The sequence below is a fragment of the Perca fluviatilis genome, chromosome 21, assembly GCF_010015445.1.
Source record: "Perca fluviatilis chromosome 21, GENO_Pfluv_1.0, whole genome shotgun sequence".
NCBI lineage: Eukaryota > Metazoa > Chordata > Actinopteri > Perciformes > Percidae > Perca > Perca fluviatilis.
Window position 1 is genome coordinate 6,960,963 of NC_053132.1, and position 16,479 is coordinate 6,977,441.

Sequence of the window (16,479 nt, forward strand, 5' to 3'; positions counted from 1 at the left end):
CGCAATAAATCCTTTTCTGATTTTGATTCTGACATTTTACCAAAAAGAACCAGTCAATTCATGTTTGGGTTGCATTGTTTGATCACTTTGCATAGTATAAGTAGGAAATTGCAACATTTAAATTAATTTAAATACATGCTTTATCTGACGAGCAACATAATCCCTCAGAATACTATTATTCATAAACAATTAATAAAATACATGTTTTGTTGTGTGCTAATAAGTGTTACAGCTCTCACTTATCTACGTATTTTGTGCGTGATTACGTCACGACGCGTCGGCAGATCCCGCCTCTTAGCACGTCACTTTCTCAACGCTACAGTACTGTCAGCGGAACCTTTCTGCTGAATTGCACTTGAACAGGAGTTAAAAAACAAACAAAGATGACCGACCAGGTGAGTTTATTTGAAGCGAATATTATAACCTAAATACACCACGAACAGAAAACATTGAATACTAGACCTAACGTGTAGTTAAAAGACTAGAAGCTTTTTTTGTTACACGTAAAGTGAGCCAGCACAGCACTAGCCTGTGTGGCAGAATCAGATGTCATTCAAAACTTCGTAGGCAGTCCGGAAGAGGAATGGAGTATCTGGTGACCACCACTGCTAGCATGTTGTGCTAGTGCTAGATGTAAATTAATATGTGAAACAGCTTGGGTAGTTTAGCCACCGAGCAGCCAGAGTCGCTAAATTGTATTGTCAATATTATTATTGACTTCGATGTAAAACTGCTGCTAAAGGTTGTAAATATAGCTCCGATTTGAGAGGCTAGCTACACCAACGATGACTCTTAAGGGAATGTAACGTTAACTGCATTAAATGGCTAAAAGGAGCAAGTAGAGCAGTGAGATAAACTGGACTGATGTTGAATGCTCAGTTAACTCATTATATCAGGGGGCAATTTTCAAGTAGCTGCAGTGTAAACAAAGTAGGCTAACTGTTTTTCGTTATTACACTATGCAGCAGTTTGCACATACACGCAGTTATTATTAGGTGCAGCTAGTTAAAAGTAGAAGTATTGCAGGCTAATGCAACAGCCCTGCAATAAGTCCTACCTTCATTGAAATTGTTATTATTATGGCTGCAATTAACAATTATTTATTATTATACTTTCTAAAATGTCAGAAAATAGTGGCGTCTTCAAATTGCTTGTTTTGTCCGACCAACAGCCTAAAATCAAAAATCATCAGTTTAATGACACAGAAGACTATAAAATAAAAACAGTAAATATGCACGTATGAGAAGCTGGAGCCGACATGTTCTTGGCATTTTTACTTAAAAAAATGACGCAATGGTGCTGCAATTAATGTTTTGTCAGTTGATTAATCAAAGACTGATTTCAGTTTGTGTTTAAACTAGTTTAGAGAGTTTAACAAAACAAATGTTAACTTAAGGTCCACTTCTTTTGGAGCTGTCAACCTTGGCCTGGTATCAATATATCGATATTATGTTGACATCGATATATGAGAGTATATATAGTAATATCGTGATTTGACACAAGTGTTGTCTTTTCATTTTTTGACAGGCTGCATTACAGTAAGGTGATGTAATTTTCTGAACTCGCCAGACTGTTCTAGCTGTTCTGTTATTTTCCTTTACCCACTTAGTCATTGTATCCACATTATTGATGAATAATCTAAAATGTCAATGTGTCAATTTTTTGTAAAAAAGTCAACCCTACAATATTGCAGCAATATCGACATCGATGAATTTCAAAGGGTCAAAAATATTGTGATATTTTGTTTTCTTCATTATCACCCAGCTCTATGTCAACCGCATCTCACTTGTCTTCCTCAGCTGATGGAGTAGAGGAACTTCTAGCTGGGTGTACCAAATAAACTGGAAACTTGGTGAACAATTTAGCATGTTAAGGTTAATCTTTCTTGGCATCATATGTGTCTCTATCGGTTTGCTGCAACTTAATTAGTTTAATAACGTTTCTAATTAGATTGGTCTTTTCTTATAACTTCAAATGACTGGGTTGACCGTATCCTCGCAAATACTCCTATTGTTGATTTTAATAGGTTGATTTTTAAACTTGATCCACAGAGAATGAGGAGTTCTGTGACGTGTGTAGCCCTCACGAGAGCATCTCCCAAATTACATTTCTATTATACAATACATCTATTTACCACCAAGCCCATTATTCATGACAGGGAAGCTACATGTAATACATAATAATGACGTGCATCGTGGCCTGGTGTTATTTTAAGTCCCCACTTAATTCCTGATTTATTTGGTAAGCATAGTCGATGCCCTTTAACCTTGGTTACATTGATCCATGGGCGTATATATTGCTAATTTATGTTGTGTCGACACTGAACAGTGATGGGTATTTGTGTGGTTTTATCCTTATTAGCCTAACTCAAACTGGTTTAATCCAAATCTATGATACTGTGAAGTTTTCCATCCCACAGACAAATGCTAGTTGTCTTATAATCTCTTAGGTATTTGTAATAGACCATAAGTACTTTATCTACTTTTGTTTGTGCTTTTATTTGGTCTAGGCTGCATTGTAGAACAGTTGAGGCCAAGTAAAGGCGAACATTTGGTAGACATTTCATCACAGTGGATCACGAAGTTGGTTGCTTCATCATAGCTATCGGGATGCCGATGAACCCAGCCAGCAGCTAATACCGTGGGTCAGACTGTTTTCAAACAATATTGCAGCAGTCCCATGATGATTTGCTGCTGTCTGTTGAGTAGTTCAGTGTGAGGCAATGGCAGTAAATCACTCACGGAGTGAGCAGAGATAGAAGAGCTGCAGCTTTCCTCTAGATATAATGATGTTCTTTAACATCCAGTTTCCCCACTTCCATTTCCCCTTAAGTAGCTTTAAGGTTGTTAAAACCACCTTTCTCCACACTGCCTGACAGCATCATATATTTTGTATTTAGCTCATCATTCAAGTTCAACGTTTTATTTTCATATGCACATTAAGGAAACATGTTTCCCTGTACTAGGGTTGGACGATATTGACAAAATTTGATATTGCGATATTGATAAAAGTTAGACTCATAACAAATTAAACAAGTTTTCTTGCAACACAAGGTTTATTTTAACTGACTCTCATATTGGACTGGTACAACAAGTCAACAGAACAGGATATGTTAGGAAAGGCAACAGGAACCTCTGCAACACTGCTCTGTGTCTGTATTTGACAATACTTTACATTCATGTCACACTCTATTTAAGCAAACAACAATGGACATTTGACAGTGCTAATGGAAGCTATTGCATCTCTCATCTTAATGGTTGTTCGAGACAGAGGAAGCTAAATTTACACAGGACATACAGACACTTGACATTTAAACATAAACTAGAGTAAGACTTTAAGAAGCATCAGACCTAGCAGGACGTTTCCTGTGTCCTGAAGGTCTCGAGAGGCTTTATCCGTGTAGAGGGATCACCATGGCAACATGCATGACATGTAATGGTGGTTTTGTGTGATTGGTCTCTATGCTGAAGGGGAGCAAAGTCACTAAGGGTGCTGAAGTACACCATGTGCCTTTCTCTGTAGATGTCCAACTGTACTGGGATCTATGCATATGGACTGTAAACACTGTAAATGATTATCCCTAACAGTCCACAATACTGGCTCTTCAGCTATGGCACTAGCAGTTCTTGTAATTTACATGTATACTTTTTTTTTTTTTGCCCTTTTCTACCATAAACTGTGATCCATTGCCAATGAGTTAAAAGGAAATAGCTTCAAGAGGACTGAAAAAAAGAACCTTCAATGGCTTATTTAGTGGTTTACTAAATGTGGAGTAGCAGCTTTCAAAAACCCACATCATTCACATACTGCGTATAAATATTAATTTCTCAGTGGAGTCATTGTTTTCATTTTTCTCTGCTCTATTTTCAGGTGATGCATGTGGCTCGATGCCCAACAGACGAACTGTCGTTAAGCAACTGTGCCGTCATCAATGATAAGGAGCCACAGACAGAACAGTGAGTGGGATTCCCTGTGGAAGAACAGTTAACACATGGGCTGACACTAGATCTGTACCACACTGAATCCTTTCCTTCTGTCTCCTTATTGTTCCACTTAATGCAGACATGTGACTGTGCGGAATTTAGCCCACAAGTACGTGTTCACCTTGAAGAGGCATCCCAGTGTTAACCTCGGGTCCATTGCCTTCAGCCTGCCACAGGTAGGGTTCAGTGTTTTTAGAGCCAAGTTGTCCCACATGTTCTCAATGATTCCTGCGTCAGCTGATGGAAGCTGTGCATCGCTGCTAAACAGTTTTCTGCAGATGTCCTCAGCAGTGTTGTTCTTCCTTATAAAATGAGATACCAATGTATGCCTATATTTTCTCTCTAAATAATACATATATTTAATAGGTGAGGTTGAATTCAGCAAACTGTACGATCATCAACACTACAGTCATCGCAAGCTTTGTATTTATTTATTTTTTTAAACTTTGATAGTCACCAAGTCAAGATGTTCTCTGGGAAAAGTTATGCTGTATTCTTGCATATTGATCTGTGGGCTCTTTGCATGGACCTCTTCTTTTGTCTCAAACTGTTACTGCTTTTTCCTTTTTTGCTCGCCTTTCCTCTGCCTGCTCTTCTTCCGTCTTTATGGCAGCCACAACGGCACACAGGTACTACTGTAACCTCCTCCAGACGCCGGTCTTATTTTACCACAATATTATCCACTGATTGATAGATTCATATTTGACATCTGAAAAACTACTTTCTGTTAAAAAAGTAGACCATTGAAGATGTTTTAAATATAGATAAAAGTTGCTGTATTTTAGTGTAAAGGACTGTTGTGAAATAAGACCATGTTGCAGAGGAACGTTGCACTGATGTCTCTGAAACGCATAGTGCTGTTAATTAAAAAAGTATAGCTATCCTTTGTCTGATAACTTTGTTCTTCTGGAAAATGTAATTGCCTCATTGGTGGCTAAATTGTTACCAATTGCCTTTTTTCCCATTGCAATAATGTGCTCTCAAACAAAAGCTAATGATGAGATAGGGCTGGGAGATAGGGAGAAAATCAGATATCCCGATATTCTTGACCAAATACCTCGATATCGATGTTGCGGCGATATTCTAGGGTTGACAATTGGTGCTTTAACAAAATATCTTCACACTTGTGGACATAATGTCTAATTGGGGAAAAGGCAAATAATAGAACAGCTTTAACAGTCTGGTAAGTTCAGAAAATGACATCACTTTACTGTAATCCAGCCTTTAAAACCAGTAAAAGACACGACTTATGTCATATCACGATATTACAATATCCAAAATCTAAGACGATATCTAGTCTCCTATCACGATATCGATATAATATCGATATATTGCCCAGCCCAATGATGAGACATTAAACTAAATCAATCCCTCGCTTTTTTTTCTTTACAGAGAAAATGGGCCGGCCTATCGATTGGACAAGAGGTTCAAGGTAAGCTTCACATTTACAGTGTAACACCTGTGATTCTCTAGATTTTTCTCATTGTCAACAATTCCCACGAAAAGACCAAAACCAACAATTTATCTAATAAGTATTTTATGTTTATAAAAGCCTGATATGTCATCTTCCTCTGTGCCACAGAGCTCCACTGTTATCCAAAAAACTGTTCAATAAAACATCAGTGAGCCCCACTGTTGCACTGGGTGACATGTTCCTTCATTACCATGAACACACACACTGTAGTTTATTTTGACTCAATCCCACACACAGTGTCCTGATGCAACAAATACTTACTAGAGCACCAAATGTGGATTAATCCGCCTCTAAAAATAGTCCCCAACAAATCCTCTATTTCCTCCTGTTTGAGTTACGTTCGGCAACAACTACAGTGCCCAGCCGGTTCAGGAAATTACTGAGCCTTTAAAAAAAATAAAAACTCCGTGTTTTGTGAGCTATTTTTTTGAACAATTTACCATTGCCACAGATGGGCTTGGGGCTGCGTGCCAAAGACAGGGCAGGGAAGTCAAAGTATTGGGAGACGGACTAACACATTGTTGGTTTTGGCCTATCCTTCAAATCTGCGTCTTTACAGTATGTATCTATCAAACCTGAAAACATTACAGTTCATCTACAATCAATTAACCAAAGTAACATCTGATGCTCTGTCAGCTGTAACGGTCAGCAGAAAATAAAATATTAAGATTAGCAACTTGTGGCCGGGTTAGCTCAGTTGGTAGAGCAGGCGCACATATGTAGAGGTTTACTCCTCGACACAGCGGCCGTGGGTTTGACTCCGACCTGCGGCCCTTTGCTGCATGCATCTCTCTCTCCTTTCATGTCTTCATCTGTCGTATGGAAATAAACGCCTAAAATGCCCGAAAAAGTAATCTTTTAAAAAAAAAAAAAAAAAAAAAAGAAGATTAGCAACTTTTCAAATAAAACATGGCAGATGAATTGATTTTTTTGTTGTGGCAAAATGTACAGCAATGATTTCAGCTAACAAAAATGATGACTTAACCAGCTGTTTTCAGGTTAAAGGAAAAGTAAAAAAAAATACTGGTTGCTAGTGGTAACAGGTTAGCCGTGCCTCACGCGTATCTACAAGCTGCACAGACTTCTGATTGTTCGACGACGTCCTTTCAGCCTTTTGTGATGGCTGCCATTCATTTGTCATCTATTGATTTAGCAGTGATTGACAGTCATTCTCTCTTATCACTGAATGCCTTTTGAGTCACAGACACCTCACTGCAGTAGAAACATCAGACATCAAACCCTCAGACTTGTAAGTTGCATGAATTCTTTAAAGGCTGCGGCCTTTCTCTCTGCCAGAGAAGCATCTCACTGTGCCAACTTCTGATGGTCATATCCTACGGAGTACTAATTATACGCAGGGTTAGGGGGTTTAGCTATTATCGAGGTGTCATGGGGGCTGGCGGGAACATGATTTACCCAGAGCAGGGAGAGACAGTATAACAATATGGGCAGGTGGTGTCATTGCACATCTGTCTCAGAGGCTGGCCAGCATCCAGAGAAAGAGAAGACCAGTTCTTTGAAGTATTTCGCTCCAAGCCAACTGATGCCCAAAATGACGGGCGCTATTATGATACTGTCTGCATATCAGGAGTGAAAAGGAGGAATGAAAATATAATCCACTGAGTGAAGAAAAAAAAAAAAAAAACTCATGATACCTTAAACTTTCTTGACATGGTCTTGGAAAATAAAACCTCTCTCTGTCTGTTTAAATCAACCATTTAATTCAGTTTCATAATGAATTGATGAATAAAAAAAATGTCTCCTGGGAACTGTGATATGACTAATGCAGCATTATTGCGGGTTTAATTACCTGTGCCACCTACAGTGAATCTCATTTCCATAATGAGGCATTAGCAGCAGTTTGAAGACATGCAGACAATTTAAATAGGGCCCAAATTATATAGGGTCAAATTCAGGAAGTGCCTGTTTAGTTGCTGATTTCGTTACTCGCATTATAGGATAAAGATGCCTGCTAACAAGGCATTCATTTATTTGGTAACCACTCCCAATGTACGAACGGGCTTAGACCCTGCTGTCTAGTTAGTGTCTAATTGGACATAATTGGACCATAAATCTTAGAGATACTAGTAGATGTGCCAAAGAGCTGTGGGTGATATTCAGTAGTGATGGGAGAAACCTTGCTTTCTGAAGCACTGCATCACTATGAAGCAGCTGTTTTGAAAATGGTTCAGTGTTTCGGAGCATTTGATACAGGCAGTACAAAATGGCAACATCTGGTTTCCAAACCCTGGTTATTGGGTAGGTAGGTAGGTAGGTAGGTAGGTAGGTAGGTTTTTATTGTCATTGGGCTGAAAGTACAATGGCAATCGGTTTAGCAGCTCTTCAGCAGTGTGCATAAAATATTTTAATAAATAGAACAAAAGTTAAGTAAATGGAACAAAGACGAATAGAGCAAACATGAATAACAGCTAAATGAATGCATTTTTTACTTGTGCATACATGCACATTGCAAGTTCTTATAGTAAAACAGTGTTTAAAAAGTGACCTTTTAAAACAGTGGTGATGGTAATGTAGCAGCATAAAAGGGATTGTTTGTGCAAAACAGCAATTCAAGTCTTTCAATCTTTTGCAGTGGGGGGAGCTCTTGGAAAAAACTGTGCGGCAGTTGCAGAACAAAGTTGGAAGAGTGCAAATGTACAAAAGACTAAGATAACATAACCGTAGGTGCTCAAGGTTGGTAGGTTGATCAAACGTGTGAGGGGTCGACACTAGAGGCAAACCCACAAATGATTATCAGCCAACCCTGCCGTTTTCTCCCGCGCTACGCAGCGTTTTAGTTTCATTTAGCTCATTGTTTGGGTTTTCCGACCATCAAACTCTGCTCTATTCAACAATGAATGCAGCTTAAGCAGTACAAAAGTAAAAGGAAGATATATTCTCATGAGGACCTGCAGAAAACTGTGTAATTGGGCCATTTTTTGGGTTTCTTGCTAGGCTTCAAGTAGAAATTACTGTCCTATCAAAAATAATCCAGATGTTGTCTAAACTATAAAACCTCACCACCTATTGCTTTTTTTTATCCCATTATAGTTAGAGCCTACATGTTTGACAAGTCCAAACAGTGTATAAGCACCATGACGGTGGAAATTGACTTCCTGCAGAAGAAGAATGTGGACAGCAACCCCTACGATTCGGACCTCATGGCCAGCGAGTTCAGCAAGCACTTCAACAACCAGTCCTTCAGCGTCGGCCAGCAGGTGCTTGGGGGCTTTAAGGGGGCAATAATGTGCCAATCTAAATATTCTAAAACTGGACAACCTCCGCATTTATCGTAGAATTTAGTGGAAGTGCTGACTACAGGTCTGTAGCTGTGAGAGAGAGAGAGAGACTTATTCCTATTTAAATCATAGGTGACCGTGATGTATGTTCACAGTAAATGGAGTGTTTTCAAGTGTTTGATTTTGTTACATTTGTTGCATTCATTGTATCTTCATTAATTTGTTAATTTAGATTAACGTTCCCCTATGCTAGTACAACAATTTCCCATTCCAGTAATTAAAATGTATTCTGTCCTTATCTCTTTCTTTCCGTTGTCTAGCTGGTGTTTAGTTGCTGTGATAAGCTGTTTGCCTTGGTGATCAAGGATATTGAAGCGATGGACCCCAGCATCCTCAAGGGAGACCATGCCTCTGGCAAGAAACCAAAGGTAACTACAGAACCATTTGTCAATGTCCCATGATGTTCTGTATGTATACACATTAGGGTTGCACAATATTGACAAAATATGATATTGCGATATCGATATTAATTTCAATATTTTTAAACATATGTAAAATTACAAAAGTTATGGGAAAACGCATCAAAATAGATTCATAACAATATATCGGCGGGCCGATATTATTATAGGCATTTTCCAAACTTTCAGTATCAGCATTTATAATGGCCGATAAATGAATATTTAAAAAATAAAATAAAAACCGAGGAAACCCCCTTCAACCATGTTCTGAGTGTTGGCGTTGCATAGTTTGTCCACCAGAGGGCACTCTACAACCTCCCTGTTGGCTACACTCTTTGATTTTTGTTATTACTGTGTTTTGTTCAAAGGACTTTAAGTTTAATATCTTTGTTTGTATTTTTATGCATTTTATTTATCAGAACTTTAATATATTTTGATGTTCCTCTGTTCTGTTGGCACAATAAAACAAACAAGTTTATTTTTAAACTGCGTTATCATATTATTTTAGTGAGGACTCATAAATAACTACAAATAATTAATGTTAAGGAAATCTGTTTATGTTTTCTGGATTTTATATATGTACAGTACAGGCCAAAAGTTTGGACACACCTTCTCATTCAATGTGTTTCTTTATTTTCATGACTATTTACATTGTAGATTCTCACTAAAGGCATCAAAACTATGAATGAACACATATGGAATTATATACTTAAAAAAAAAGTGTGAAATAACTGAAAACCTATATTTTAGATTCTTCAAAGTAGCCACCCTTTGCTTTTTTATTAATAAGGGGAATAATTCCACTAATTAACCCTGACAAAGCACACCTGTGAAGTGAAAACCATTTCAGGTGACTACCTCATGAAGCTCAGTGAGAGAACACCAAGGGTTTGCAGAGTTATCAAAAAAAGCAAAGGGTGGCTACTTTGAAGAATCTAAAATATAAGACATGTTTTCAGTTATTTCACACTTTTTTGTTAAGTACATAATTCCATATGTGTTCATTCATAGTTTTGATGCCTTCAGTGAGAATCTACAATGTAAATAGTCATGAAAATAAAGAAACACTTTGAATGAGAAGGTGTGTCCAAACTTTTGGCCTGTATTATAGATAGATAGATAGATAGATAGATAGATAGATAGATATCTCGGATTTTTAAATTACCAAATATTTGTATCGATATCGGCCTTAAAAATCCTTTATCGGTCGGGCTCTCATCTTTTTTGTTTCTTTCTGCAGATCGACATCGGTTTGTTGCTGGGAAACGGTCAGGTGATTTTTGAGAAGTCCGAGAGCTCATCCATGACCCTGGTTGGTAAGTGTCAACAACTTACAACAGCTAGATACACCTTTGTATCTTTTGTGGTCAAATCTCCGCTGAACAGCCAGTGCAAATGTTAAATAGGGCTGCACAATATATTGTTTTTTTTAATCGTCATCGCAATATTAACTGGCGCAATACACATGTTGCAAAAGGCTGCAACATATCGCGAAAGACACAGATTTTTTTTTACGAGTAGAAAACTGGACTTTAAAATGTAAAGTCATTATTTTTTCAATGGTCCCTTTCATATTCGATTCAATGTTGAATTTGGTTAATAAAAAAATGTTGGCGGTGATTTCCTTTTTTAATTTTTTTTAAATTCAACAAGCAATTTGTTGTATTATAGCAGAATACTGAAAGCAGCAGAAATGTGTACACCTCAATATCTGTTGTTTTATCGCAAGTAATATCATTATCGCAATATTCAACAACGTTATCGCATTTTTTTCTCATATAGTGCAGCCCTATTACAGCCACTGAAGCTGACATGAAGATGACAGTCAGCTTCTGAAGCCACTGCAAACGTACTGTGTTCATAAAAGAAAATTCCCTGTTTGTAGGGGGATTCTCCACAAGGGTGCACACTTCACACATTTTTCTCAGCTCGCTTTCCCTTTCTCATTCACAAGTCCAACTGAGCCAATGGCCACCTGATGGCCAGTTTACCTTCATAAAAAGTTGTAAATGTAATGTATTCTGGTTATATGCATATTGAAGAAAGCTAAAACATCGTTTTGACTATTATCTCTGTAAACTGTATTGCACATGTTCTTTTTATACTTCATACTGTGGCCTTTTGCACATTCCTGCAAACTTCTAAAACTGTACAGCTCTTTAATTTTTCAAGTTTGTATTTGTAATTTGTATATTTTTTCTATTCTATATTTTTTGTTTTTGTTTTTTTTGCAGTATTCCCTTTTTATCTTTATTTTTTATTTTTATCAAGCACCAAAACAGCAAGGTGAATTAGAAAAAGAAACAATGTGGCTATAATATAATATAATATAATATAACTGACTCTTACCTCATAGAAAAGAAACAAAGCAGTTATTCAGTCAGAGCTTGTTTAATGCATCATTACTTTTTAATTAAATAATTTTCACCCCCCCAGTAAATAATCATAAAACATTAGGCTCTCCTTTTAAACAAAGCCTTTAGTGTCTGTTTTTGTCTCACTCCTTCAGGGAAAGCCAAGACCCGAGAGTCCCGTCAGTCCATCATCAGCCCAGACTGGAACTTTGAGAGGATGGGTATTGGCGGCCTTGATAAGGAGTTTTCTGACATCTTCCGTAGAGCCTTTGCCTCCCGAGTCTTCCCTCCAGACATAGTAGAACAGATGGGTGAGTTTTCCCTCTTTCTTTTCATCCCAACATCACTTACTTATTTTTTTCGTGTTTAAGAACACAAACGGAACAAGAACAATTCAGGTCAATAGATCATTACGTAGCCGGTCAGTTATACAGACAAGCTAAAAAATATGGTTAAGCGCATGCATACATGCATAGGGGTCAAAAATAGACAATACATGGCTGGCAAGATTATACGATGAAATAATAATAATAATGACAAAAGTACTTATGATGAGAGTAGAAAATAAAAAAGAGAGGGGGAGGACATGTCTTTGACATGAAAACCATGGGAAAGAATTGGTTAACAATCTGTCTTCGCCAGATAAGCTTTATAGAGGTCTCAGATCTTAGAGAAAATGTTGCATTTACCCTTAAGTGTGTACCTTATCTTCTCTAAACCCAAAGACCTCAGCAGAAGATCTCTAACCCAGTGTCTGAATGGTGGAGTGTCAGGCGATTTCCAATTTCAAAAGAATGACCCTGCTTGTGAGAAGCATAGCCAGGGCCACAGCCCCACGCTGAAGTCCAGACAGGGGCAGGTTCACTGGCAAAACTCCAAATAGCGTGACGAAAAGTATTTAAATTTTCCTAACTAATGTAAAGCGATGTGAGAACATTTTCTCATCATGCTAAATGAAGAAAAAAACAATAGGTTTTGTCTCTTCTCTATCTTTCAGCATTCATCAGGTTAAATGGATTACTAATACCTGGCAAAAAATAATCCCTACATTTTCAGTTATTATATTCAGCTTGTGTTTAATCCTTAAATCAACATTATAGCAAACCAAAACTTTGAATAATTCCTTTGAGGTATATGTGTCATCGCTTTAACCAGCGAAACCCAACAATCACTGATTAGCAGACAAGGACCATGACTAAAGGGCCTGGCATCCCCTGACAGTGAGACCTGCACACACTCATTAATAGATCTTTGACAGCTGTCAGATTACGACGGGCCATCAGGTATTCTTCTTTGTGAGTCATACACAAAACCCTCCCTTCCCACACACATACAGTCACATCAGTCTTAATCCTTGCTCCCAGACGTCTTGTGAAAACCTGTTGTAAAGACCGCTGAGCTTGGCAAATACACACATTACTTAAATCTGGTACCCACGGCGCTCAGGGCCTGTGGCAGCGCCCTGCAGTGTGTGAGCTGACCTTTAGCCGGGTGGTTGTGTGCAGGAGTCGGCCTTTGGCTGTGGCCAGCTGGCGGCTGTAATGAGATGGCATGCCCTGATAGAGCATCCAGCTAAAGGTAAAGCTGTAATTGGCAGGCGTTGGGGGCAGGGAGAGCAGGCGCTGACAGAGAGGTGGCGTGCGTGTGTGCGTTGCACATTTGTGTGTGCGGCGGAGCAAGAGTTTGAAAGCTTCACCTTGTCTCCCCTTTGCTCCCAGAGAGGTGAAGCAGACAGACCGAAGCTTCAGTGCTTTCTCTCCCAAACACAACACAACCACATACCTTCCCCCGCCCGGCTGGAGAAGCTGTTCCTCTTCTTCCCTCGAACCCCACCCCCACCCCCACCCCCTCTACCTGTCATCCTGGCGGCTTTTCCTTCAGCAGGACCAAATGGCAGCTCAGATTGGTATCTGGGGCCTCTCAATTAGTCTGGGCTAAATGTCATTAAGCAGGTGCAAAAGGCCATTAAAAGACCTACGCTGTAAACTTGGTTGACTGGAGAGCTTGCAGTCTGAGCCTGCACACTTGATCTTTATGGAGACGGAGAAAAACAAAAGGAAATCAGTGGTGCTGTGATGAGAACAGCTGGGTCCAGATTGAACAGCCTCGTAATAAATTCATGGTAAGCGAAGTCCGGACACTGGAATCTCCCAACGCAAAAAACGTTTATTATCACCACGAGCACACTGCTCTTTATCAGACAGATTTAACATCACACAGAGACGTGCACATTTTGAGACAATAAATTTATGGTTAAAGTATGCAAGTGAACATTTTTACTATAAACAAACGCATACTTTATCAAAGCAACAGAATCCTAAATCAAAGATTATTATTGATTGCACAGAACACACCTTTTTGAAGAATTGCATTCACTGGTGGAATAATTTATTCAAGGAGTCATTGAACTATTTGATGATGCAGTAAATTAACTTGCGCGGTATTGATTTTCTTTACATTTGTATAAATACAGTATCTCACTAGGCTTCATGGGTCACCACCACCTTTTCATACTCGTTGTTACATAGCCAATGCCAATAGTAAACCAGTGGGCTAAGGAAAACGGGGACAAAAAGACAAATTGTGATCTAAATGTTTACACTTGAAAGGGATAATTACTGCTGATCGATTACCATGTTTGAAACCTCTGATTGGGCTTCACGTAACAAAGATATGAGCTTTATAACTAGTCGATACATATTCCTCTGTACAAGTTGAAAAAAAACCAAAACAGGCTTTTGCTCAGTTTAACTTGTACTCCTCTCTCCCTGGTTGTGTCTGTCTGTCTCCAGGCTGTAAGCATGTGAAGGGAATCCTGCTGTACGGACCCCCAGGCTGCGGTAAAACCCTGATGGCACGACAGATTGGCAAGATGCTGAATGCCCGGGAGCCAAAGATCGTCAACGGCCCCGAGATTCTCAACAAGTACGTCGGCGAGTCCGAGGCCAACATCAGGAAGCTGTTTGCAGACGCAGAGGAGGAACAGAAGAGGGTAAGAGGAGGACACATTACCATATCTATACTCGCATGCACAAGAGCGTTTCTCAGACACTCTTTACTTTTATCACAGGACATTAAAAACTGTTTATTGAGCTTTCAAGAGGTGTAGAATTTTAAGCATAGCTAAACCCACATAGCAAAGTTGATGAATGAGTCTGTTTTATTACAACTTCCAGATGCATTACCTGTAGTGCTCCAACTTTGCTGAACTTATTATTTTAACAACCTAGAAAAAGTCTGTCCTCAGGGATGAGTATTCTCCCATTATCCCCCACAAACACATTTCATCTATCTATACAGGAAAAAAAAAACTAATTTCTCTAGGAGTGGAGAGATCTGCCCTTTAGCCAGTCCTATCTGTAATAACTTTGGTAAAGTGTGTGTGTGTGTGTGTGTGTGTGTGTGTGTGTGTGTGTGTGTGTGTGTGTGTGTGTGTGTGTGTGTGTGTGTGTGTGTGTGTGTGTGTGTGTGTGTGTGTGTGTGTGTGTGTGTGTGTGTGTGTGTGTGTGTGTGTAAGGGTGGGCAGTTATGCATTAAACCCAGCAGTGATGGTTGGTTTAGAATGGGAGACACCAGCGTTGAGCCTCACTCTTCACCACCTAATGAGGGGCTGGGCTGTCTTTGACCTCCTATTAGACCTCCTTACACACACAGACACACACCATCCAGTGTGCAGTAAGGACAGCTCCACACCTGCTTTAAATGCTACGTCTGAGACTGACAGGTCTGTAGATGGAGGGATAACCCCCCACCCTGCTGCTCTCTCCCTTTTTCCATCCGTCTCTCTGTTGAGGGTCAGAACTGATTTTCAGGTCAGCATGAAAGAAAAACATCAGCAGAGTCTTTGTCGTCTTTGGAGGACAATATTAACATGATTTTATGTTCGATTTAGAATCACTTTGAGTCTCAGCAAGTGAATCTGGAGCTAATGCTACAAAAGTAGTCAAAGTAGTTATCCCTACTAGCTGCTAGTTGACCATGTAGTTTAGTTTTTTTAGTTTATAATGTCGTGGACAGTCCCCTTTAATGAACTATACAGTAAAAGGAGCAGCTTTAGCCTCAACGGCTAATTTCCAGCTATACTCCCCAGCCAGCTGACAATAGGCATCGTAAGTAATTTAATCCTATGTAAAGGTGTAGCATATTTGTTGCGGGGGGAAAAAACGTTTACTGTAATTTGTGATATATTTTACGTTATTTTTTTGGTTAGAAAACAATTCATGACTCAGAGTCCAAACCAAATCCTCGTAAAAGGAATGAAATGTTTAAAAATACAAATCAGCCTCTGTATGCAGAGACAGTACATGGTTTCATTGAGTCTTGCATGTGTATGATAACGCAACCTGTTAATAAAAAATATTGTTATTCTTATTCAATAGCCTAAAAGTGTTTGAAATTCAATGCATTTTTTCTGATATGGGAGTAATATTCGCATAACTCAAACTTAATGAATTTATTGTAATTTAATAAATTCTCAAGGCCATGGCAATGTCCCAGAACCCTAATTATTTCAGTTTTAGCTACCAAATCGTCGTTTAAAACATGTATTAGCATGCAACAGGTCAGGACACTGTCCTGGGAGTAAACTCTTAGACTTTCAAATCTTCTAAAACCTTCATTTAAGGATGCAAAATAAAAGATAACCGATATATTTTTAACGTATTTCTTATATTTCCTCATATTTTTCTAATGTATTTTTCTATTTCATCTCTTGACTTTCTTAATTGTTATACACCAAAAGACCAAGACAAATTGCTTGCAAACCTAGTTGGCAATAAAACAGTTTCTGTTTCTGAAAGTGTAAAGTAAGTGTTTCTAAAGGTGTCAAAACAGGCCAATTATAATACATGAAGACATTGAAAAGCATGGGGAAATCATTTAATTTGATGCACGAATTTTGAAACACGAACCTGGGCCGCTTCGGTAAGGACTGAGACTTTGTACATGGGGCGAACGCTCAACCAGGTGAGC

General features: G+C 38.8%; 1 protein-coding gene across 3 annotated transcripts in view; it reads left to right on the plus strand.

Moving 5' to 3' along the window:
• Positions 1-276: 276 nt before the first annotated feature.
• Positions 277-16,479, plus strand: part of LOC120551313 (vesicle-fusing ATPase-like) — a 31,850-nt gene continuing 15,647 nt past the window's right edge. The window contains exons 1-9 of one of the 3 annotated variants that reach the window (XM_039788633.1): positions 277-395; positions 3,871-3,956; positions 4,063-4,159; positions 5,376-5,415; positions 8,509-8,675; positions 9,017-9,124; positions 10,395-10,470; positions 11,664-11,819; positions 14,301-14,500. In XM_039788633.1, the coding sequence (XP_039644567.1) occupies positions 384-395; positions 3,871-3,956; positions 4,063-4,159; positions 5,376-5,415; positions 8,509-8,675; positions 9,017-9,124; positions 10,395-10,470; positions 11,664-11,819; positions 14,301-14,500 (942 nt within the window). In that variant the 5' untranslated portion in view covers positions 277-383. Of the gene's footprint in view, positions 396-611; positions 634-3,870; positions 3,957-4,062; positions 4,160-4,596; positions 4,613-5,375; positions 5,416-8,508; positions 8,676-9,016; positions 9,125-10,394; positions 10,471-11,663; positions 11,820-14,300; positions 14,501-16,479 lie in introns of those variants that run through there. The other 2 variants (XM_039788634.1, XM_039788635.1) reach the window with 2 other exon arrangements.